Source organism: Pimephales promelas, chromosome 12 (assembly GCF_988280905.1).
Source record: "Pimephales promelas chromosome 12, fPimPro1.hap1.1, whole genome shotgun sequence".
NCBI lineage: Eukaryota > Metazoa > Chordata > Actinopteri > Cypriniformes > Leuciscidae > Pimephales > Pimephales promelas.
The window spans coordinates 13,330,867-13,354,709 of NC_142780.1; the positions used below are offsets into that span (position 1 = coordinate 13,330,867).

Below are 23,843 nucleotides of genomic sequence, written 5' to 3' on the forward strand. Positions count from 1 at the left end.
ATGGCGCTCTCCCCATTCACACCACTCAACCCTGCCAAGTGCCCAACACAAATACGGTATAAGATGCTGGTGGTCATACATGAGATCATACGGTTGCATATTCGGTATTTGGGAAATTACATATAAATGATTATCTCCGGTCCAGTTTCTGTGCTCTGGTGGCACTGAAACATCACCTCGCTGCTGCTGCGCTGATGCTTTACAGCGCCTGGAAAAAAGACATCATTTCCCCTCCGCGAGCGCGCAATGAATGAATGAACCAGGCAAGTGTTGCTGTGCTTTGCCAGCTAAGGGGAATCGCTAAAAGAACATTTTCTGCATTCGTCCCCTTACAATAACGACTTGACATCGGCGTGAAGATGTTCCCGTCGTGCTATTCCAAGCCCAAAAATGGCTCTCAGTTCAAGATGTCTTACACTAAAGTGATTTGTGGGGTGTTGGTGGTGTATGTCCTGCATACGTGCTGGGCCATATACGGCTTCATTCACACCAAACCCTGTGACAGCGCCAAAGGGGACAGCTGCGTTACATCTTATCTCACTGTCAAGCCTCGACTTCAGGTGAGTTTATCTCATTTAACTGTCTTTGTCAGATGTATTGTAAGTCACCCGTTGCTTCAAAATCTTAGTTATTAATGCGTGTTATCTGTCAACAGCTCAGTGTTTATTCCGCTTTGGACCCCAGTGATGAAGCTGGACACAACCTGCTTTTCAAAGTGGACAGATTTGATATAAACGCCAAGTTCGAAAGGCAAGCTGATTTTTTATTTTTTTATTTTTTTTGTGAAATAGCATAACATTAATACCGTATAACGGAAATAATAGGCCCTGCATTAAAACTATATAAGCTAGCTACTTAAGTGTGAAGTGAATGTAATAAATTGCAATTCAATTAAAATGTCTTCTTGTATTAAATGTCAAAATGTTTTGCTCCAGCAATATTCAATGCAAACTTCTATTTCTCTATTTCAAGAACGTAGAGTATGAAAAGCACATTTTTATTAAGGTGTCCCCGTGGTACCCTATGCTGATACTGTCAAGGATTTATGATAAAATTGAATGATTTAATAGCATATTTGTAACAACACATTTGTAATTATGAAGTTGCAATTTAGTACATTTAAAATATATTTACTTTAAATTAACTTAGCACACTACATTTAAAATGATAATCAAGTTCTTTACATCTGCTCAACACATCAAAATAAGTGTACTTAAAATATGACAAAAGATAATTAAAACATAAGGATTTAAAACATACTTTTAAATAAAACCTTCAATTTAACCTTTTATTCATTAGTATTATATTACAACCCCAATTCCATTATGTAAAATGCAGTAAAATCAAGAATCTGTGATTTGTTGATTTTCTTGAACCTTTATTTAGCAATTCCCAATGGTCAAATTAATATTTTGTCAATTTTTAACAAATTTTGATTTTGATGGCTGCAACACATTCCAAAAAAATTTGGACAGATGAAAAAGCTCCACAGACATTTGAGCCAATTATTGATTGGGACCAATTAGGTCAAAGTTATTGCAAAATTGCTAGTTCTGTTAGTTTGTCCTGATAAAAGGTCTAACATTAATTTGTTTGCAGATGTTTTGTTTTAAGCCTCTTATTGTTTGATGTCCCTCATATTGCTTTTAATGCATTCTGATCACCCTGTCGGGGTTCATTCTGGCTGGACGTACATTATCCCTTATGTGGCACTCTGAGTTATGTACATGTATTAATAAAGTGTTATATAAATAAAATGGCCATTTTCCTTGCAAATGCCACTTGGTTTGATGATTTTAATAATAATTTAATGAAATTCAGAATTGTTTTTAAATGCGGTTTAAGGGAACAGTAAAGTATTACGGTGTGATACCATATGATTTACCATGTGATCCAGTATCAGATCCATGTAGATCACCACAGTACATTTTCATTAGGGCTAGATGAAAATCTTATTTCCCATTTAGTTGCAGAAAGTACACTGTGGCTCAGAACTGGTGATCTGGTGAGAAATTGATTCAATTTGAGAAACGTACATTAATATGGTTTTTGGACATTTTTATTGTACAACTGAAACTGCATTGTTTGGTTCCTCAGATAGCATACAATGTTTTGTGATTAAAGGAAGGTGAGTGTCGCGGTTCCAGAGATGACCCATAACAACGGGAGCGTCCATGCCGTGGTGTTTGTGCACAAAAGCGGAGTTTCTCCTTGGAAAGACAGCAGACACGTGCGTCTTGTGACCCGTCTCACCTCTCAAGTGATCCTTCTTCAGTCTGGCACCAGCACTAACCCTGAGGTATTGTCGCAAAGTATTACAGCCCACACTTCTTCAAATATTGTGGCAGTTTATTTGGTACCCTTATTACCCTTGTGAAAAACAAGTACATGATTTTAGCATACTCTAAAAAGGACTACTTTTGCAGAAATAATATGCTTTAAAAGAACATACTTGAGTGCAAACTGGATGTAATGTCTCTCTGTTAACATTATATATGGATTATCGTTTAAATTTATATTAAATTCATTTAGTTTAACTTAAAGGAACACTCCAACTTTTTGGGATTTTAGCTTATTCACCATATCCCCCAGAGTTAGATAAGTCCATACATACTTTTTTTTTTTATCTCTGTGCGTGCTGTAACTCTATCTGACCCACCCACCGCTAGCCTAGCTTAGCACAAAGACTGGATGTAAATGGCTACAGCTAGCATAATCCCAATAAGAGACAAAATAACGCAAACATTTTCCTATTTACATGTTGTGATTTGTATAGTCACAGAGTGTACAAATAACAAGGTAATATGAGACAGGTATCTTTTAACCGTATAAATATTGGGAACTATATTCTCAGAAGGCGAAGCGCTCTTCTGAGAATATAGTTCCCAATATTTATATGGTTAAAAGATGGCTGTGTCTCATATGACCTTGTAATTTGTACACTCTGTGACTATACAAATCACAACATGTAAATAGGAAAATGTTTGCGTTATTTTGTCACTTATGAGGATTAGTATGCTAGCTGTAGCCATTTACATCCAGTCTTTGTGCTAAGCTAGGCTAGCGGTGGGTGCATCAGATAGAGTTACAGCATGCACAGATATGAAAAAGGTATGTATGGACTTATCTAACTCTGGGGGATATGGTGAATAAGCTAAAGTCCAAAAAAGTCGGAGCTGCGTTTTGACCCACTTTCAAGAGTTAAGTACATATTTATGTAATTTTATAATTACTTCTGTTATGTTCTGCCAAATGTACCGACAATATACTCCTCTCGTACTAGAGCCCGTACGCACATGCACACTCTTCAGAAACGTTGCTTTAAAGGAATAGCTCACTTCAAAACGAAAATTCGAGAAAAAAAAAAAAACGAAAAAGTTTAATAGACTAAAATCAAAAATGCATCATGACAGATAAGATGAAGAGATAACTTAAAGGGATAGTTCACTTTGAAATTAATTGTTGGTATTAACTGTGGTTTTAGCTTGCCTCAAGGGCATCCAAGATGTAGGTGTGTTTTGTTTCCGCAGTAGTTTCAATTGTGATATTTTTAGGTCAAACCGTTCGGGTCTATCATATATTGGAGGTCTATGGTCACCACCTCAAAGAGCATGCAGAAAAGTCCAAATTAAACATGATTTAATGACTTGTACATGTAAGGACACATTGATGGCCCAAGACACGAAACGAGCAGTTTGTGTGAGAAAACGAACAGTATTTGTATCGTTTTTACCTCATGCTCTTTGAGGTGGTGACTATAGACCTGCATTATATGACTGATTGACACAAACGGTTTGGCCTTAAAATATCAAAATTAAAACTATTGCGGAAACAAAGACACCTACATCTTGAATGCCCTTGAAGTAAGCTAAAACACATCAAAAATTAATTTAAAAGTGAACTGTCCCTTTAAATGTGGATACTTTCCTGTGTAAAGGCACCAGAAGAGCAGCAGATAGTTTCTTACTGGAAATCACGACTTCCCTTGAACGTAATGAATGAGGATTTCACCTTCAACAGTGCAGCGGTGCCCAGCGACCTTCGCCGCTATATGAAAATGTGAGTTATTGTCTGAAACCTTGATTTGTGTGTATATATTACCTGGAAAATTCAACACTGTTTCTTTTACTTTCATTTTATTCCCTCAGAGTTGAAGATGGAAAAAAGGAAAAAAGGAAATTGTATCTGCCACTTTTACTGGTCGATGAACTAAGAAGCAGATTAAAGGACTTGATTGTATGTAAAAACTCTGAGTTTCTATTTAAAATGTAAAAAAAAATTGAAATGCGTTCGATTTTTGAATGCACGTTTACATGTTAAATTACACAGGAGATAAACAGCACCACAAAAGCAGTCCCACTGACAATATCATATGACACCATTACCTTACGCAAATTCAGAATATGGATCCACATACAAGCTGTCATATACTCACTCAAACATTTTGGTGAGTGACATACAATGCATGACATATATGCATAATATACAAAAATAATTCAATAACTAGATTTACAAGTTTTCTCCGATTTATTGTTTAATTCTGTATTAATCAGAAGCACGTTTCTCTACTTTCCTTCTGGCAGGATTTTCGGAGCAGAATCTAGATGAAATTAAAGCCATGTTTGTTGATAGTGGGCTGCACATCTTGGCTTTGTCCATTCTAGTGCCTGCATTCCATGTAAAAATGCTTTATTAAGATATTTATTTTTATTATTATTATTATATATTAGCATTATCTTACCAATAATGTAATATTCTGTTTTGCAGCTTTCGTTCGAGGTCTTTGCCTTCAAGAATGACATAAGGTTCTGGCGAGAAAAGAAGAGTTTAGTTGGTATTTCTAGAAGATCAGGTACTGAATAAATAGCTGCAGTATGTCGGTGCGACAAGACGAGCCACAAATAATTGGGAAAAATGCCTATAAAATCGTGTTTCTGTCTGCAGTTGTGTGGAGATGTTTCAGTACCATCGTAATATTCCTCCACCTGATAGAAGAGAAATCCAGCTGGCTGATTCTGCTTCCCACTGGGATCTCGGCTCTAATTGAGGTATAAAAATAGGTGAAATGTGCTCATTTTGGACAGCTGGCCTTTATTTCTGTTTAAAGCTAACATAACTTTTCTCCTCTGTCATTTGTTCTTGAATTTGTAGTTATGGAAAGTGAACAAGGTCTTAGCACTTTCACCCAAATTTCATGTAAGTGTTTATTACTTGTGCTTAGTAAGCAAGCACATTACGGTCTTTTTAAGGGATATGCTACACATCGTACTCACTGTAATTTGTTTTCTTGAAGGATGAAAGAATGGATGATTTTGAGCGCACAACGGAGGACTATGATTCTAAGGTGTGAACAAATTATTTTCATTGTGTTCATTGAACCATTTAATTCATGTTACCCGAGTCCCTATAGAATTTGTCATTTATCTTTGACAGTTTTATTTTTAGTAGTTTCTCTTTACTTGTACAGGCCATGAAGTTCTTGTCATATCTGATGTATCCATTGTGCATCAGTGGGGCCATATACTCATACTTGTATCTCCAAAATAAAAGGTAACGTTTTTACTTTAAAAATAATATTAATAGAAAGGTTCATGCTTTTCTCCATATATATATATATACTTACTGTAGTGGTACTGCAAAATGTGTGAACCCTTTAGCATCTTTTATAAATTTGACCAATATTGAAATCTTCCTGTAAGTCTCTAACTAGATAAAGAGGAATCCAATAAAACAAGTAAAACTGCATACTTTAACTTAATTATAAAGCAAAATAAATATGTTGTTATCTGGTATGACACCCTTCAGCAGCGATAACAGGAACCAAATGTTTCCATGTAACTGTGTAATCAGTTCTGTATCAGCTTAACAAGTATTTTGGTCCATTCATCCTAACAACACTGCCTCAACTCGTTTAAATAAGAAAGCTCTACTTCGAATTCATATTTATAAAGAAAATTCACAAAAAAGGTTCACAAACTTTTTAGAGCCTCTGTAAATTGATATCTATTAATATATGTATTCATGTTTTGTTGTGTTGTGTACTCTCAATAGTTGGTACTCTTGGATAACCAATGGCCTTATTAGTGGTAAGAGCTTTAATTGTAAAAATGTTAATGAACACTTAATTACTTACTGCACAAAGAATTTCTAAATAAAATTCCTCTTCTTTTTTTTAAACATTAAGGTGTTTATGCGTTCGGGTTTCTGTCAATGGTTCCTCAGCTGTTCATCAATTACAAGGTTTGTTTATAGGTTCAACTCAACTACAGTTGTCTTTTTCCCCAGAATGTTCCTTAAGAGTGTCTCTTGCTTTTCTTCACAGTTAAAATCTGTGGCTCACCTGCAGATGTCCGTCTTGATGTATAAGGTAAGTTACAGTGTTAATTTAAAAATAGAAATCGATTGAAATCTGTGATCTTATTGAAAACATACTGAAACTCTCAGAAAGAGAATTAAAAAAGAGGCTGTTCACATAGGATGCATTTATACTGCAGGTCTTCCTATTCTGACAATTTTGGGTAATTTCATGACTTACTGACAACGTACGTACCGTGTTTCATGCTTGTATTTTCTAAAAGTTTATTTGAAAAGTTTTTTTTTTTTTGTTTATTCTTTGACTATGCACTCCGCGACACAGCGCACCACCAAACACTGACTTAGAAGAACTGAATATAAAATGTGTGAAAGCTTACATGTTCCTGGGTGTGTGTGTGTAGCACCTACAGCTCTGCATATCCTTCAGAAGGATCTTAAAGTTAGGGCTGAAGCTTTAGGGCTGATTTAAAGGTACAATACGCAGGATTTTTACAGTAAAATATTCAAAAACCACTAGGCCAATGTTATATATTTTGTTTAGTTGATTACTTACAATATCCCAAAAAATCGTGAGAAAATTGAGATTTTAACCAAGGAAACGGGGCGTGTGAGCAGGGGTGAGGAGTCGCCAGTCAATGGCGTCATGTCTGCGTTACCCCCGGTTTCCGCCAGGTTTGACCTCGTACTGCAATAGTAACCATGGCGACAGACGTCAACAACTGTGTCATGCCGGTTATGCCTAAAAGGATGCTCACTGTTGTTTTGTAAAACATTATGGACCATGGCAAGCAGACTTTGAGACAAAAAGCGGACTAAAACATCTTTCGAGATGCCGAGAGCTCCACGTCCGCGACTAACTTTGACTTGACAGAGTTTATCAATGTTATAGAGTATATAAGACAGGTGAGTAAATTAATGTATATAAAAGTTATCAATGTTATATAGTTCAACATGTTGAAAAGTTAGAATATGATCTGTATGTTATTCTATAATGTTAATCTAGCTTAGTCTACAGCCAACAAACAACCTAACTAACAAAATTCAACACACTCAAATGCCGTTTATTGTGATAGTGGAACTGTTAGAGCAAGTGAAACAGTACTGCATTACCTCAAGTTTAATTCCTCTAATAAACTGACCTGTGTGAGTATTAATTCAGCATTTGCGTGTAGTTTGGTAGAAGGAAATGTCCTTATTCCTTTATATCCGCGCGACTTGCGTTGTGTGTGGCGCTGGTATACGTCTAGCAATCGCGCCCTGCTTCATACCACAGTCATGTTAAAAACATCAAAGTATTCACTCATCCATAAAAGATCCATCAGCTTGACGACAAGATCCATAATTTCGCATAATGCGGAATATACGTCATTTAATATACACCTTTGTTATCGTAAGAGGTTAGCGACACCTGGTGGCGAAAAATCCTGCAAATTGTACCTTTAATATTGAATAATATTACAATGGCCATAAACTAAATGACTTTGACTTTTAGATGCAAGAAAAATCTCAGATGAAAAAATAAGATAAAACGACCTTTTAATATATATATATATATATATATATATATATATATATATATATATATGAAGAGTTCAGATGCAAAAGCCTCTAAATGCCATTTGAAATTTTCTTCTTTAATGATGATTTTTATCAAGCTTGTATATTTAAGTTCAGTAATTTCACTTAAATGGCAATTAATAGGTAATTATCATTGCCATTTAAGTGAAATCACTGAACTTAAATATACAAGCTTGATAAAAATTATCATTCTAGAAGAAAATTTCAAATTTTGGCTTTTGCATCTGAACTCTTCATTATATATATATATATATATATATATATATATCAGAACAGTAACTGTTTTTAAATGGGGAAAACCAATATAACATTTATTTTAAGTTGTTTCTGCTTAATAGGGAGTCTTAAGACTTAAATATAAAGAGACCCTTTCCAAAATAGACACACTACTGTATGATAAATTGCTTTTGCTTCTCAGGGTTTGAACACATTCATCAGTGATGTGTTCAGTGGAATAATAACAACCCCTGGACCCCATCAGTTGGCATGCTTCAGAGATGATGTGGTCTTCCTCATCTACCTCTATCAGCGCAGGTGGGGTGCATGTTTTACAGTCGGTGCATGTAGAATAGGATGAAGGATTGAACGAGTCTATCCAGAGTAATTTCTGTACAGTAATTCAAAGTAAAAATCTTAGTAATCTAGCTACATTTTCATAAGCATGACATTAGTTCAGTTCTTTTCCTGACAGTATCCAGTTTTCCACAAGCAGGTTATTTTTTTCCAGTAGGTTTCAGTAGCATTAATAAAACACATTCTCCCAAACTGTCTTCTATTTTTGTTTAGATGGATTAATTTAATGATTCACAGATTTCTTTTCTAATCCCTGCTGCTTTTTCCAGTTTTACATTAAATATGTAGTGAAACGGTTTATCACTATGTTTTTCGTACTGCGTTATATAAATCACTTTCTGTATTTTACTTCTTGTATTTAGGTTTTTAGGTTTCAGGTATATAGGTTTCAGATGAATACAGTTCACTACCATTCAAAAGTTTGGCATCAGTAATTGTTTTTGCAATTAGCAATACTTAAGTAACTGTTGTGCAAGGCCAAGGACACATCGAAAGGGACAGGTAAGACATTTATGATACAAATACATTTTATTTTAACAAATGCTGTTCTGTTGAACTACATATTCATAAAAGAATACTGAAAAAAATATCACTGTTTGCACAAAAATATTAAGCAGAATTAATTTTTTTTGGGTGAACCCTTTAAAGAGTGCCAAAAAGGTTTTATTTTTATTGATTTGAATTTTGTAATAAATTTGACAAAGTGTTTCATTACAAAAGTAACCTGCTCTGTGTCTGTCGGTGAGTTTTTTTAAGTTAACTGCTTGAGAAAATGAATGTGTGGCGTGGTGAGAGTTGGCAGTCCTGTTATGGTCAAGGCAGGTTACATATCATATCAAAAATAACTTGATCAAATTTGATAGACAAATGGAACTGTTTTACATAATAGCCTGTTGTTACTCCTGAACGAGCATGCGCATTCGCAGGACTAGCCTGACAAAAACACTTCTTTGCATGAATTGTCAATTGATGATATCTGTAAAGAAGGACTTGCTATTTATGTTCGGGGTAACGGGGATCAGCCAATCAGCGCCGTTGTTTGGGGTCACAGAGAGGGCACCTGCTTACGCAGACTGATAAGTTTCGTTTTTGAGTTAGTATTGAGAACAGCGGATGAACAGAGTAATTTTCATTCCCGCCGAGCAACAGAGTATATATATTGAGGTGCTCAACCCACTATCCCAGACTTTTGTAGAGGGGACCCACGCGAGTTTGCTAGGCTAAAGACCTCCCTGAAAAATACGGAGTAGGTTTAAATATCAGATTCTAGTTGACCATCTCAAATTTGAAGAAGCAATTCTCATTGAAGACTCATACACCAACTGTGCGTCTGTGAGCGACCCGTTTCAAAGCGGCCCCTTTAAATAAAATGGAGTTGCGTCTTTCCCCGCCCGCTCTCCAGGTCGCTGAGTTCACGGTCGGTTCACACTCCCCGCGTTCGGCCATCATTGTAGTTTGATTAGAGATATACGATTACTATAGCTTCAAAGAACATTTTTATTCACACGTTAACAAAATGTCAACAACGCAAGACTTGTCCATCAAGCCTTACATATTCGAGCCAGAGCGAGCGAGTTGAAAAAAGATGACAACGAACCTGCAGAACAACGTCTTCATATGGATGCAGGGGTTTGTAACGTTAAGTTAACTATGTTGTGTTATTAGTGAAAGTCGACTATTTCTCTTGTTAAAACAAGCACACTGACAAGATAAATGACTGCTGTCTGATCTTACTACTAAAAACCTGTATTGATAATAATATAATAACTTATGTTTAGAAAAGCGTCAGAAAACACAGCAGCTAAATGATAGAAGGAATTGACCCCTCATTCAGACGAAGTCGATCGGCAAACTCTTCTGTATACTGACGGAGGTTTGTGAAGTGGGGATCCTTGAAGTGCTTCAGGTCACTACATCCACCAACCGAACATTTTGACTTGCCCTCTCGTAACTTCTGCATCATTGAGCTTGGACTACAAAATCGGAGCGAGAAATAATAATGGCGGATTGCTCGAAGTGTTGGGCCGATAGTCAATGTCCTTATTTGTCAGTTCCGCTGCAAATACGATGACTTGATAGTTCAAAAAACGTCATAGAGAACAGAAAAATCTGAACAGGTTGAAAAATATGACCAAAACAGAATATAAAGATATAAACGAAGCACCTGAAGAGAATAATTTCATCTTTTCTGTACTTATGAACACTCCAAATATACAACAAAATGCATTTAACTGCTAAAAAAGTGGATTTTGCATGATATGTGCCCTTTAAGCAACTGTTTTCAAGAGAATGAAAGAAATGTTCTCCATCTGTCTGGTGTCGAAGATGGACACTGGGGGGTCAAAGTTGTGATCTCGACTCATTTTCTGGCTAAAGAGAGAGTCACCTCAGCCACTCTCAGCGCTGGTCCTTCTGCAATGCACAAGGCCCCGACGGCTAACACTAAGGGATATATGAGGGCAACAACGGGAGCATTTCCGTAGGGTCAATCCCCACAGGCCTCCCATTCCTCTCCTTGCATGTTGCCTCCTGTGGAGTTCCCGGATGAGTTTGATGTTGCGTCACATGGCGCAACATCCGGTACGGTGGCCCAGTCTGAGTGTGACTCTGAATTGGTGGCCATGCTTGCTCAGGCCGCCGAGAGCCTCGGGCTAGAGTGGAATCTCCTGTCCTGTCCTAACGGTTATCGGTTGGATTGGTATCTGGGCTCGGAGCACGGCTCACAGTTGCGCCCCGCCTCAGCACCTTTCTTTCCGGAAGTGCACGAAGAGCTCACAAAGTCAAGGAAGGAACCTTTTACAGCCTGGTTCCGCTTTACAAGCTCTTCCACCCTCACTACCCTCAACGGTGGGGCAGCCAAGGGGTATACAGAGGTTCCACAGGTGGAGCGTGCATTTGCGATGCATTTATGCCCGCAAAATGATGCAACCTGGCGAAATCGTACCAGACTCCCTTTCTAGGGCTTTTAAGTTAACTTTGTCTGTAACAGCGAAGGCTTTCGGTTGCTGGCACCTCCACCCTGCATGCCATGGCCATCTTGCAGGTCCATCTGGCTAAACCTCTCAAAGAGCTGCACGAGGGTACTTCTGTCAGGATTGATGCAGGAACTACGCTTAGCGTCTGACTTCACTCTCAGAGTGACCAAAGTCTCGCCGGAGCCCACAGCCAGGCTTCAGAGTCGAGTTGCTCCCTGGAACGCAACACAGCCCACTCGTCAGGCGACCCGACAAGAACATCAAGAAGGCTTTGAAGCGTCCCTGAGACGGGTGACCCAGGGATGGCAGGATCTGCTCTTTCCCAGGAGGTAACAAATTCAAAGCTCCTTCCCCTGGTGGTGGATGCACGCCAGATCCTTTTATAACCATATGTCCGGGGGAGAGGCGCATGTAAATTCCACTTGTCAATTCTCATTGACCTTTTCGGAAGTATCAGAGGAATCCAAGTATGCCCCCTAGTGTCAGTCTTCAACACCATGTCTCATTCCATCCATCAGGTGACAGAAGTTACAACAGCAACAGAGACCTTTCTTGAACACCAAATCAGCATATTATGGCGCTTTTCCATTACCATCACCAGCATGACTCGCCTCGGCTCTCTTTTCGTTCCGTTTTCCATTGCAGACTAGCCTGACTTCGTCATACTCATATTCTGGTCAGAATAATATTCTAATAATGAATAATATTCATATTATGAGTCTAAGACCGCTCCGTAAGGCTTTGATTATGAGGCGTGTCTTAACCGAACCAGGAAAAAAAAAAACTCTGCACTCAATTGGATAGTCGGAGAGACCTACAACCAATCAGAGCAACGCAGTCAGTCAAATACTTTGCATAGCATAGTTGTCAACAACAGAACTTACTTATTTTAGAAGTAAAATAATGAGTGTTGCTTCTTTCACTTCATGAGTGCGACCAAAGGAGAAACCACAACGACCACATGCTTTTCATTACATCCCATCTTCTTAACTTAGCGACCGTCAGAGCCAGCTGATAAGTTACACATTTTTGCCGAATATCTTTTCGATCGACAAATGCCTTGATTGCAGTTTTCTGTTTGTCTATTAAAATTAATGGCCTGTCGATTAATTTTAAAAACAGACGCGACAGCGGAATCTATACATCTCAATTCTCCAGCTGCAGTCATCTCTGAGGGAAACCAGTTAACGTTAGCGCTCTTTGATAACGTGATGATTACGTCCCTGCAGATCATCTATCCATCATCGTATAAAGCCCGCCCTGGCAATCTGATTGGCCCGATCATTTTTTGCCTGATCATAATTACTCCTCAATGGATCGAGTCCAGACCGAACTTCCCGACCAAAAAATGTTGTGGGCGGAGTTCGGGCTGGCATCCAGGCCAAAAATAGTACCCGGTAGTCATAGCGACGCCTTTCATTCCTCGTTGCCCTATCAATCTCTCGCTGGATCCTCTCTTCGGCCATCAAACAAAGGACAGTCTGCACCTCCTCGTTTGACCACGGCGTATTCTTCCGAGTTGCCATAATAATAGTAGTTAGTTTAGTAACTGTCTCTGGCCTAACTATTTAAAAATAGCTGGGTTATTATGGATACTCCATCTGGCACGTGCAATGATGACGCAGTGAATGGTGACGATTCTCTCTGACCAATCAGCAGTCAGCATTGTTTTCACGTGACATTTTAGTATCGCCTTAGCTCGCTCAGAACCTCGCCGGAGGTGGTACAAAAAAAAGTACCTGAAAGCAGGAACAGGTACAACTTTTACACAGTGGAAAACCAAACAAAGGCGAGCCGAGTCGAGTCGAGCTGGTACTGTGTAATGGAAAAGCGCCATTAGATGGATTTCTGAAGGATAATGTGATTGGCTGCTGAAAATTATTTTTTTTAATAATTACATTTTAAAGGAGCCGTATGTAAGATTGTGGCCAATTTTAAAATTACTGTAGAGCGGTGTATCCCCTCCCTCCTGACTTTTTTTATCCAACACGTTTGTATCTGCAACTGTGGTCACTAAGCAGAGCTGGCAACCCGAATGCTGCAACACAACTGACTTTGTGATTGGTTGATCGGTGGAGGGTGGAGCATCAGACCAAAACACAACATGACAACATCAACATCAGTTCACTTTTTAAATGACAATATCCTGGCTGGACTACAGTTGTCAGTAGGGTTGGGTATCGTTTGAATTTGAACGATTCTGATTCCGATTCCGATTCCTTGTTTCGATTCCGGTTCCTAACGATTCTCGATTTCGATTCTTTTAAGAGGCAGGGTCAAAAAAGTTTAGCTAACCTTGCTAACCAACGGTCTTTCTGAAGGAAATACTCCTTCTGTCACAAATACTTGTCACAAATTTTGCATTTTGCCGAGATTTCGTTAATTTTTAGAAAAGTGAAGCCACACTTTGGACCGCCGACGTAAGCTACTCATGTTCGACTCGCGTGGTTATGCCAACACTTCCGGTAGACGCTTCTTCATTGGTGTTGTTCAGCGGTTTCTTCTTCCGCTTGGCGGACTGTGAATATTGAAACTAGGAATTGAAATTTTAACTTTTGAACGATTCCGGGAAAAACGAAAAGTTAGTCTCGGTTCCAATCGATACTCGATTCTCGATACCCAACCCTAGTTGTCAGTGATATAAGTATTTGAAATGAACATGATATCAGGGCAATTTTAGGATAATTTGAAATAAATTTCTTGCATACAGGTCCTTTAAATATAATAAAATAGTAAACAGATATTTTTTTTATATTTGTAATAGCCTAATATTTCACAACATTGACATGTTTCACTGTATTTTTGATCAAATGAATGCAGACCTCAAACTTTTGAATGGTAGTAACTAGTAAGCCTATGTAAGCTTGAATATACACGTGACATTACCAGTAGCTTTTAACTTGATACAGTGACAGAGTAGTTTTCCAGTCTTTATTGAGGAGACAGTTATTAGCCATGGCTAACAAATGTTAATTTCACTGTCCTCAGGATTTATCCAGTGAGCAAGTCCAGGTCGCGTGATTTCGGGGCGTCGCACAGGAAGAAACCCAAAGGAAAGCTACATGAAGACTAAGGGTCCGCAACGTTCTCTGACAGCTTGCGCTCTCCATGCATGCAATACAGGAGAAATGCTAGAGCACTGAAGAAGGGCATTACAGTCGTCGAAAGTTCTGTGTATTTTTGTAACGATCCTGCCTCCTGCTGTCTGCTGCAAAATCTACACCTACTTGAACTAGCCAGAACTGATGAGAATAGCAGAGCACACCTGCTTTAGACTAAATCAGTGTGTACTATTCACTCAGGCCGATCCATCCAACAATTAAAGTGATGTAAGCTCTAAAAAAAAAAAACTACAGCAACACCCACCTGGGCTTTTACGTCCTTTGAAAGAATGACTGCAATGGCAAAACCTGTGATTACTAAATCTTCACAACTGTTTTTAAAGGTCCAAAATAACACTCACTAGTGGTTTTGAGCAGAAATGCACATTCTACAGATTTTGAAACACATTGAGTTAGCTGCTTTGCAGTTTCTGTTTGAACCATATTTGAATACACAGAAGAACCTTTTTGACATGCTGTGCACTTCAACAGGAAATGAATCTGTTGATAAGGTACTGACATTTTCATTTTCTGAAATAGCAAGCTTCAGTACAGTATTTATTGCAAATGTTTAAAGAGTATCAGTCTGTCATGTGCATTATTTGGTCTTGTTTATTATGAAAGTGTCATTTTACATGAAAAAAGTCAACTATACATCTTGTTTGACTATATCTTATCTGACTTTTAAAGAATGTTTTATTAAAGTTTGACAACAGAATTATTTTCTTCTGGGTTTTTCATCTTGTTGCCTAAACAAAAAAAAGGACATGATTTTTATCTGTGTTGTGGTAGTTTCAACCATTAGAGGAAGCAGTCCGACCTGTTTAGTCTGGACTCAGAAGGGAGGGAACATATTGTACACACCATGATGATGATATCAGATAAACAAACCATATTTACAGACTCGAGCTAGAGTGTAAATGTGCCCTCGTATTTTATGATTGAATAAATTGCTACTGAATTTTTCACTAAAGTCAGTCTAGATTAGTCTGAATTTTCTTACACTAATACGTCTCAGTCGTAAAGCCGAGAAGGATATGACATCACCCGTGACTACAAAATGCTCTGTTTGTAAAATTCAAATCTAACAGTTGTCGTGTAAGAATGCACAATGTGACACAAGGCCAAAAGTATGAGGGAATGCCAGCTGTGCTGACGTGTGGCTTCTTTCACTTGTTCTTTCTAAAGGACAAGTGAAGGAATGTCTGCATGGGTGGATCTGAGGAGACAGTGAGTTTCAGTCAGAAGCAGAAACACCCAGCGAACTTCTCCCACACATCCAGACAGTGCTTCAGCAACATGGAGACTCTTTCTAGTCTGCTCTTTTTACTTCTAACTGTACACTCAGGTATGGCTTTTCATTCACTTGCTTGCATTTTGGATTGTCAACGTGCTTTCATGGTTAATATTTTGTAATCCATTTTGAAAGAACAGTTCTGTCTAATTTTGTGGTTGAATGAAAATCCATTTGCTATTTCGAAACAGTGGTAAGAATTAATGTATGGTTAAAAAAGGATTGATATTATCAATTTCGAGTCTGTAGAATTTTGAATGTTATATAGCCTATGTTCACTAAAGCTGTATTTAATTGATTAAAAATACAGTAAAACAGTATTGTGTACAGTATTACTATATTAATAATTTTATTACAACAGTACTAATAATGTTATAACAGTTTTCTATTTTAATAAATTTGAAAGTTGTATTTATTCCTGTGATGGCAAAGCGTCCAGTCTTCCATGTCACGTGATTCATCGGAAATCACTTTAAAACGGAAACTTTGTGGAAACCATACTTTTTCAGGATTTTTTTAGTGATAGAACGTTCAAAAGAACAGTATTTTTAATCGTCCTTGCTAAATGAAAGTATAATGTTTTTCCAAAAAAAGAGAAAAATATCCCCAAACTTTTAAACGGTAGGCTACCATATGTTCTAGCCCTTTCCATGATTATGTAAGTGACTGTTAATGGGCTATATGCACGCATAAGTTCCGCATTTGACGTAAGGATGCTCGTCCATTTCCGGTTGTGTAGATTAAAGCGGAGGAAAACCGGAGAAAACGGGATTATGGCAGAGTCTTCAATATTTACTGTCCTCCCGTCTTTGAAACGAAACGTACATACGTTTAGATGTAATTTTATATATAGTTATGTTTATTTAATATAATTTAAAAAAAAGCATAAACACAACGAGGGGTGTCTGTTTTATCTGTTTTTGTGACTAACGTTTCATTAGTATAACCATGGAGTATAAAATTCAATATAAATTCTCGGTATTGCATTGGACTCTATGATCGGCGGAAGTTATCGAGCATCCCTAATGCTTCACCGGAAATAACGCCGTGCATAGAGCCCATATTTAGCCCGACCTAACCTGAATGTGTATTGTGTAAACTAAACAACATTTTCCAGCACTAACAGTTTCAAAGGTGGTGAAATATTAGAATACAGTGTTCTTTATTGTGAATTTCAACTGTTAGATTGCATAATAAAAATGACAATTCAATTGAATATTGATAACATAAATTCATGTATTTCTTTAAGAACAGCCTTTGTTTGTTCTTTTGCAGTAAGTGCGCTTAAGTGTTACATGTGTGGCTCTGTGACATCAAATCAAGACTGCAACAAAAACTCTCAGGACTGCCAGGCTCCTCTGGACACCTGTATGACCACTGTAGGCACAAAAGGTGAGCACATTACCTCAGATCACTGTGGTACATACCCTAAAAGTCCATGAAAATGAAAGTAAGATAAGACACTCACAAAATATGTTGCCAAACTTCTTTTATCCGAGGTCTGTAATATATAATACATCTGGGTTTTATGGCTCATATTATGACTTAAATGAGCTCATTTGAAGAGGCCCAAACATGAGCAAATATATGCAATTTGTTGCAGCTGCAAACAGTAAGATGAAATTCTGATAGCTTGTAATGTAGCCTGCCGTGCGAAGAGAAACAACAAGAAAAACAAAACATTTACCGCCACATCGGAAGAGATATGAAGCAAACAGGAGGCACTTCCATTCTGGGGAACATAAACAAAAAGGCTGAAACGAAACATTTCAAATAAGCTTTGCCCTACAAATGATCCTTATCCGCCAGTGTGACAGAATGAACCGTCAATTCCCCTTATTTTCAGACGTTTGACACTTTAATATGTGATATAGGCTTAGGCTAACACAAGAATATCTATGGCAAGATATTTTGTCAGTCTCTGCATTCAGTGACACTTGCGGAATGCAAAGAAAAAAGAATGTAACCCTGCGTTCTTTTCCTCATTATGTTCTCTTATATGCATTCCACTGTAACTGTTAAAGAAAAAAAAAAAGAAAGACAATATTACCCATGTTAGGCTACTGCATTTGTGGTCTATTCTACTGATTTAATTTACAATATCCCATAAAAATCATTAAAGGAGTAGTTCACTCATTTTCTCCATATAATGGACTTCATTGGGAACCAAACAGTTCAAGGTCCAAATGAGAGTTTCAGTGCAGCTTCAAAGGGCTTTAAACGACACCAGACTATGAATAAGGGTCTTATAGGACCCTTCGAGTCATGACTTGAAAAAAGATTTGTTCATTTTGATGAACGAGTTTGAACAGGAGAGTCACGAACGCCCATCACTGAACAGAGCAAGGCGAGCAGTTGAGCTTATAAAACTTAAACTTTTTTATTTGTTTTTTTATTGACCAATCAGTTCACTCAATAAGACCGTTATTCATCGTCTGGTGTCGTTTAAAGCGCTTTGAAGCTGCACTGAAACTCTCATTTGAACCTTGAACCGTTTGGTTCCCATTGAAGTCCATTATATGAAGAAAATCCTGGAATGTTTTCATCAAAAACCTTCATTTCTTTTCAACTGAAGAAAGAAAGACATGGAAATCTTGGATGACATGGGGGTGAGTAAATTATCAGCAAAAGTTTTTTCAAAGTGAACTACTCCTTTAAAGATTTCATAGTAACATAACCTGAAGTTTTAGAATTAGGCTATACTAAGTGGCCTTGCTAAAAAAAAAAAAAAGAAAAGAAAAAAGAGAGCTTCTAAATCATTGAGGCAAGAACAGATTTCAAGAGGTAAAAAAAAATAAACAATTATTCAACATGGTAGAGGGAAAACTACTGTAGATAACTTTGTATTTGTCTTTTTAGGAAGTCTAACAGCCATTGTGAAATCCTGCTCCTATTCAAAAATTTGCGCAAGTGCCGCTGCATCTGCCTCTGTGGACAGCAATGGAGATGGAGTGCAGGTGACATGCTGTAACGGTAACCTGTGTAACTACAGTGGAGCCGCCAGCGTTTCACTGCACAGGTGGCTGATGGTCCTACCTCTGCTCCTCATCACCCTCCTCTTCAGGCAGAACACTTGAAATGAGAAACAATCAAAGGGTATTGATGGATTCAATCCCATCATGGACTAAACTGTTCTTCATATTGAACCTTGTAACTCAGTGGTTCTCAAACTTTTTCAGGAGGAGTCCCCCTTGTGTAGGGTGAATCCTTTTGTGGCCCCCCAAAAGAAAACTCATAACGAAAACATCCTCAAACGTACAATTTTACTTACAAATTTTAGATTGTACCAAAACCAAATGAATTTGTACAATGCTGGAACAACAGTTCTGTTTGTAGCTTTATGTCTTTGAATATACAAAATTAGTTAAATTGTACATTTCATTAAATATAACAATTTTTTATAAAAAATGGTTTTGACAGTTAACAGTAATATTGTCTGAAAAGTGCAACAAAAGTATTGAATACTGAACATTTGTGATGTTCATAGTAAAAGATGAACACTGAAAAATTAATTTGCTGATTGTAAAAAAGTGCATTAAACTTCTTACATTTTAAGGTAGTAAATGACAGTGGCTCAAGTTTGGTTTGCAAATTTGAACAGCAATCTGTTTTTTCAGCAAGAAACAAAAAAAAAATTCTACTCTACTTAAAGAAATACTTTTTCAATATAGAAGACATACAATTTTATACAAGTTTTACAATATAAAAGAAATCATGCAATGCAGATTTCACATAGGACAATCCAAACTTACATACAGGTAAAATAATTTTTTACAAATAATTTCATATTCTAGAATTTCTTTGCGGCCCCCCTAGCGCCATCTAGTGGCCCCCCAGGGGGCCACGGCCCCCAGTTTGAGAACCGCTGTTGTAACTACTCAACTGAGCTATCTAGAAAATGTCATTTTCCCTGCTTTATTAGCCTACTAACGTCATTTTTGTGGAAAATAAGGAGGCCAGTTCATTAGCCTGGATACCAAGTAGCCTATTCCAGACATCTGATGATATTTAAGTAATTGTTTATGAAAACGTATGAAGAATTTTAAAGTTGGCAAGAGTTGCACAAATTATGGCCTGTGTATAATGAAATGTTAACAATTCAGGCCCTTTATTTATGATCTCTGTTTTTGCTTAAATAAAAAACCGCGGTACTAATATTCTGTTTCATCGTAACAAATTAACTTTCAAAACTTACTTTTAAATGGTAATGATACACTATGGAACTGTAAATTAAAACTCAATGCATTTTGCGAATAACCTTGTTTTGTTGTCCTACTGCTGATAAAACACAGCCTAATAATGGGTGTGACGACAGTTTGATTCGTGAAGAAGGATAAGGCGTGGAGAGAAAATTATTAATTGGTCGCGAAAGTGGTCTGTCAGGGTGTAGGGCAGGGTTAAGGTTAGTTTCTTTTATAGAAATTCACCTCTCGGCACACCCATTACTCCAACCTGCAGCTATCCGTGTCTTGTTTTAGATGGATGATCTCAAACTGGGGTGCGTTTCCCAATTGTTGGTTACAATGCAATTTCCCATTGCCAACCAACAAGTTTCTAACAGGTGAGCAACTATGGTGTTGGGAAACGCACCCCCTTGCCAATCGGCAAAGCAATCTGTGGTACACGCCATTTACCAACAAGCGATGGGTAATTCGTAAAGCACAATGCTATTTTCTGTTTTCCCAGCACGATCCCATAGAATGGCATAACGTAAAAGGTTTGAGAAGTAAGAGGCTGGGCATCAGTTAAAACATTTCAAAGTTAAAGTTCAGGCAAACGGGTATTAACCCTCTGGGGACCAAGGTGTATTTGGGGTCCTTGAGATGTTCTGACATGCCCTGACATCTGTGCTTATAAACATATTAATGGCACAGGTGAAATTACACTCTATTTAGCACAAACAGGGCAACCATAAAATGTGAGCAACATGTACATGTTTGTATTTTTGAGATAATATTTCTTATGCGTGGTTATTGAAAAAACAAAAAATGAAAATTTCTGAAATAAGGCCACAAAACACATACGAAATAAGCGTCCACAAGACTTTTGAATAATGGATGTTGTCGCCTAGAGTTTTTTCTTCACAATGACCTGAAAATCATCCTGCCTAATCGTTCACATAAAACTGTCATTTGGGTTATATCATGTATAATTAGGTGATTCTCACCTGAGAGAAACAAAAGACCTGCAATAATAATGAGCCTTTCATTCAGGTGAGTCAGACAAGAAAAAATTGAAAGGACAACATAAAAAAATAAATAAACATTTTAGTCATAGCTGCAAATCCTGGTCAAATTGGTTATATGGGCAATTGTGTAGAATTGGTTCAAAGTTAGAGTTGGAAACATCTTGAAAAGGAAATTCTATTTCCATATTTTTAAAGTAGACCATTTACATTTTATAATACATATTTCAAAGTTAAGGATTCATTATTTTGATATGTGCATTGCATTAGCTTGCATTGGATAACAGTTGATTAGTTTGCCTCAACATTAGCGTTTGAACAGTGCGCGCTCTCAGTGGGCGGGGTCACATTAACATGTCATAAGCTATAATTAGGTGAACTTTAACTGATGCCCCGCATAAATTACATAGTAAAAGGTAGGATACACATTAGTGGAAGACAATTCACCAATAAATAAAATTATTTTTTTATTCATCAAGAACTGATTTAAAATAAATACCTACGACAGACAAAAAAAACAACAACGATTTTTGTGCTGAATAGAGCATATGCAATCTTCAACTAATGGTGATTCAAATCTCTTTAAAATATTAGTCCAGCCTCATTTTGTGATAACACTTCTATCAACAGGTGAGCTCATGTTAATAGTTACACAAAATGAAACAAATCATTACAACAAGGCAGAAAACATTACATCAGTGATACGAAGGTGATAAACCGTGGCAAACACATACAAATGGTGACAAAAGTGGAGAAGTGATGCTGGATATATAATATCCATATTGCATGGTGCTTATATCCAAAGAAAGTATAAGATAGTTGACAACTAGAAAAACTAAGGGTGGGGGAAAACACAAAGCTTGACATTCTTTTGCAAAACATTTACAAGAAAAAGGTTCAAGTATGTCTCTTCATTATTATCTTCATCTTGCAGTGGCCTCTGCTGGCGGTGAGCGGTATGTCGAGCAGGTCTTTATGGAAAGGCTTCTCCGTTGAGTTCTATGGCCAGTTTAGCGTCTGTGCCCGTCTGTACGAGTAACGTGCCGAAAAACTGGCCCGCAGTGGCCGGCACGAACTGTACAGGGAGGTTGATGTAGTGTTGTGATCTAGAAAGACGCATGGAAAAATGTTGAACATGAATTCCACAATACAAAAAAAAAAAAATATATATACATATATAACATTTAGTACACAAACACATGCATACGGTGCAGCAAACTCAAATGAAAAATTATTTAACACCACACACACATTTAGTACACATACACAATCACACAATGCTACAAATAAAACATTTTAAAAAATCTAGCCGACCTGTGGCAGAGCTCAGGTTCAGAGCCTTCACATCAGGCATTGGCAGCAGGAAGTGACATGGAACGCTTCAATAAAATCTCTACTTGCTTATTTCTTAAATTGGCTTGAGCAAACAGTAAGACTTACTACTAATAGAGATGAAGCAAGAGAAAATTTAACTCACCTTAGAGAATAATCTGAATGCTTGATGTGGAAAGGCTCTTTAGGACTTATGAATTTTAGCTGCAAGTTAATTAGAAAAGCTCAAAATAAGTCTCATGCCAGACATTTAGGAGCAGCAATAATAACACTGCACACATCAACATGCAATATGACTGAAGTTGTTAGGACTTGAATGTATTTTATAGGTAAATAATTGCTCTGTGAATTCTTCTCCTCATAGAAACAGAACTTTAAACTACTGTGAGGTGTCTGTATTGATTAGTTATTGCCGCATTAATGACCTTCAAAAGTAGTAACATAACACTCACCTCATGTGTGTCGAAAGAGTTATTTCTGAAGTTAACCTTCAGCGTGCTGGTGACGCCCACACGCGTGGCAGGAAATGTGTACAGACTTTGGGGTGCATACACTCCCCTCTTTTGGTTCTCAGTTGAAGATCTGAATGAATCAAAGAAACAGCAAAATATGCCCTATGAAATGTTTGAAAAATGAAAAGGAGAAAGTTCAATCTTTCTCTACAATCTGCATCTTAATCTAATCTATAACGTTGAGTTCTGCATGTTAATAAGACAGACGGTCAGTAGTCCTTCAGTGTGAAAAAGACCGTCTTACCCGCCGGTCTTTGAGCCTGCAGACTCCAGTCTCTTCCGGTTCTTCACAGTGGCTTCCGTTTTCACCAACGAGCAATTTTCTTTAACACTCGCTCCTTCTCCTGCTCTTATGCCCTGCACACACAAACATTAACACACTCAAAAACTGTGAAAGACTGCCATTCCCAATTAGATCACCCATGTATTGTATTACTTATTGATTCTAGGTTGGTATGGTTATAAAGAAACTACAGAGCACTGGATTCAAGAGACTTACAGAGCCGCACAGCTGGAAGCGAACGCGGCTCTTGTGCTGAGGTTTGGCTGCAGGGTGGCATTCCAAATCCCAAAACTGGGCATAATCCCCTCGGTCACGTGGGAGGAAAGTGAATGGAACCTTTTAACAAAACCCCACCAAAGAAGGGTTAAATCAGGATAAATTGCATTAGAGCTGCCAGAGATGACAAGTACCCCTTTTCCACCGAAAAAAGAACTGGTTCAGAACTGGTGCTGGTTCAAAGTTGGTTCAACTTGCGAACCCATTCAGAACCTGTTTGTTTATCCACTGACTAGAGCGCCCAGGGAACGATGTCGTTACGTCACTGTGCACGTCGCTAGAAACGCTTGCAAGTACATTATTTAGTGGGATTATCTCGAACTCGTGTACCAAGAAAACTTTAAAAACAATTAAAATATGCAAGTCTTTTAATCTTTTCGTTTGATATGCAATTTGCCAGCAGCCATATCACCCTGTAG

General features: G+C 37.6%; 3 protein-coding genes across 5 annotated transcripts in view; 2 read left to right on the forward strand and 1 right to left on the reverse strand.

The window, feature by feature from the left end:
- The first annotated feature begins 20 nt into the window (after positions 1 to 20).
- On the forward strand, positions 21 to 15,260 carry LOC120495120 (lipid scramblase CLPTM1L). Its single transcript, XM_039694542.2, has 17 exons — positions 21 to 560; positions 656 to 750; positions 2,125 to 2,299; positions 3,938 to 4,059; positions 4,149 to 4,236; positions 4,330 to 4,447; positions 4,584 to 4,678; positions 4,768 to 4,852; positions 4,945 to 5,048; positions 5,152 to 5,196; positions 5,294 to 5,344; positions 5,468 to 5,550; positions 6,052 to 6,086; positions 6,185 to 6,240; positions 6,323 to 6,367; positions 8,312 to 8,427; positions 14,430 to 15,260. The coding sequence occupies exons 1-17, from the start codon at positions 360 to 362 to the stop codon at positions 14,512 to 14,514; spliced, it is 1,599 nt and encodes a 532-aa protein (XP_039550476.2). The 5' UTR covers positions 21 to 359; the 3' UTR covers positions 14,515 to 15,260.
- Positions 15,261 to 15,453: 193 nt separating this feature from the next.
- Positions 15,454 to 19,991, forward strand: LOC120495121 (ly6/PLAUR domain-containing protein 2). The gene is made up of 3 exons (XM_039694543.2): positions 15,454 to 15,890; positions 17,112 to 17,228; positions 18,696 to 19,991. Exons 1-3 carry the CDS (start codon positions 15,752 to 15,754, stop codon positions 18,911 to 18,913), a joined length of 474 nt encoding a protein of 157 aa, XP_039550477.2. The 5' UTR covers positions 15,454 to 15,751; the 3' UTR covers positions 18,914 to 19,991.
- Positions 19,992 to 21,475: 1,484 nt separating this feature from the next.
- The window catches only part of cep192 (centrosomal protein 192), a 32,907-nt gene continuing 30,539 nt past the window's right edge, over positions 21,476 to 23,843 (reverse strand). For all 3 annotated transcript variants that reach the window (XM_039694466.2, XM_039694467.2, XM_039694464.2), the window contains exons 44-48: positions 23,365 to 23,484; positions 23,110 to 23,222; positions 22,806 to 22,935; positions 22,499 to 22,557; positions 21,476 to 22,127 (exon numbers count right to left, since the gene is read on the reverse strand). In XM_039694466.2, the coding sequence (XP_039550400.2) occupies positions 21,995 to 22,127; positions 22,499 to 22,557; positions 22,806 to 22,935; positions 23,110 to 23,222; positions 23,365 to 23,484 (555 nt within the window). In that variant the 3' untranslated portion in view covers positions 21,476 to 21,994. The remainder of the gene's footprint in view (positions 22,128 to 22,498; positions 22,558 to 22,805; positions 22,936 to 23,109; positions 23,223 to 23,364; positions 23,485 to 23,843) is intronic.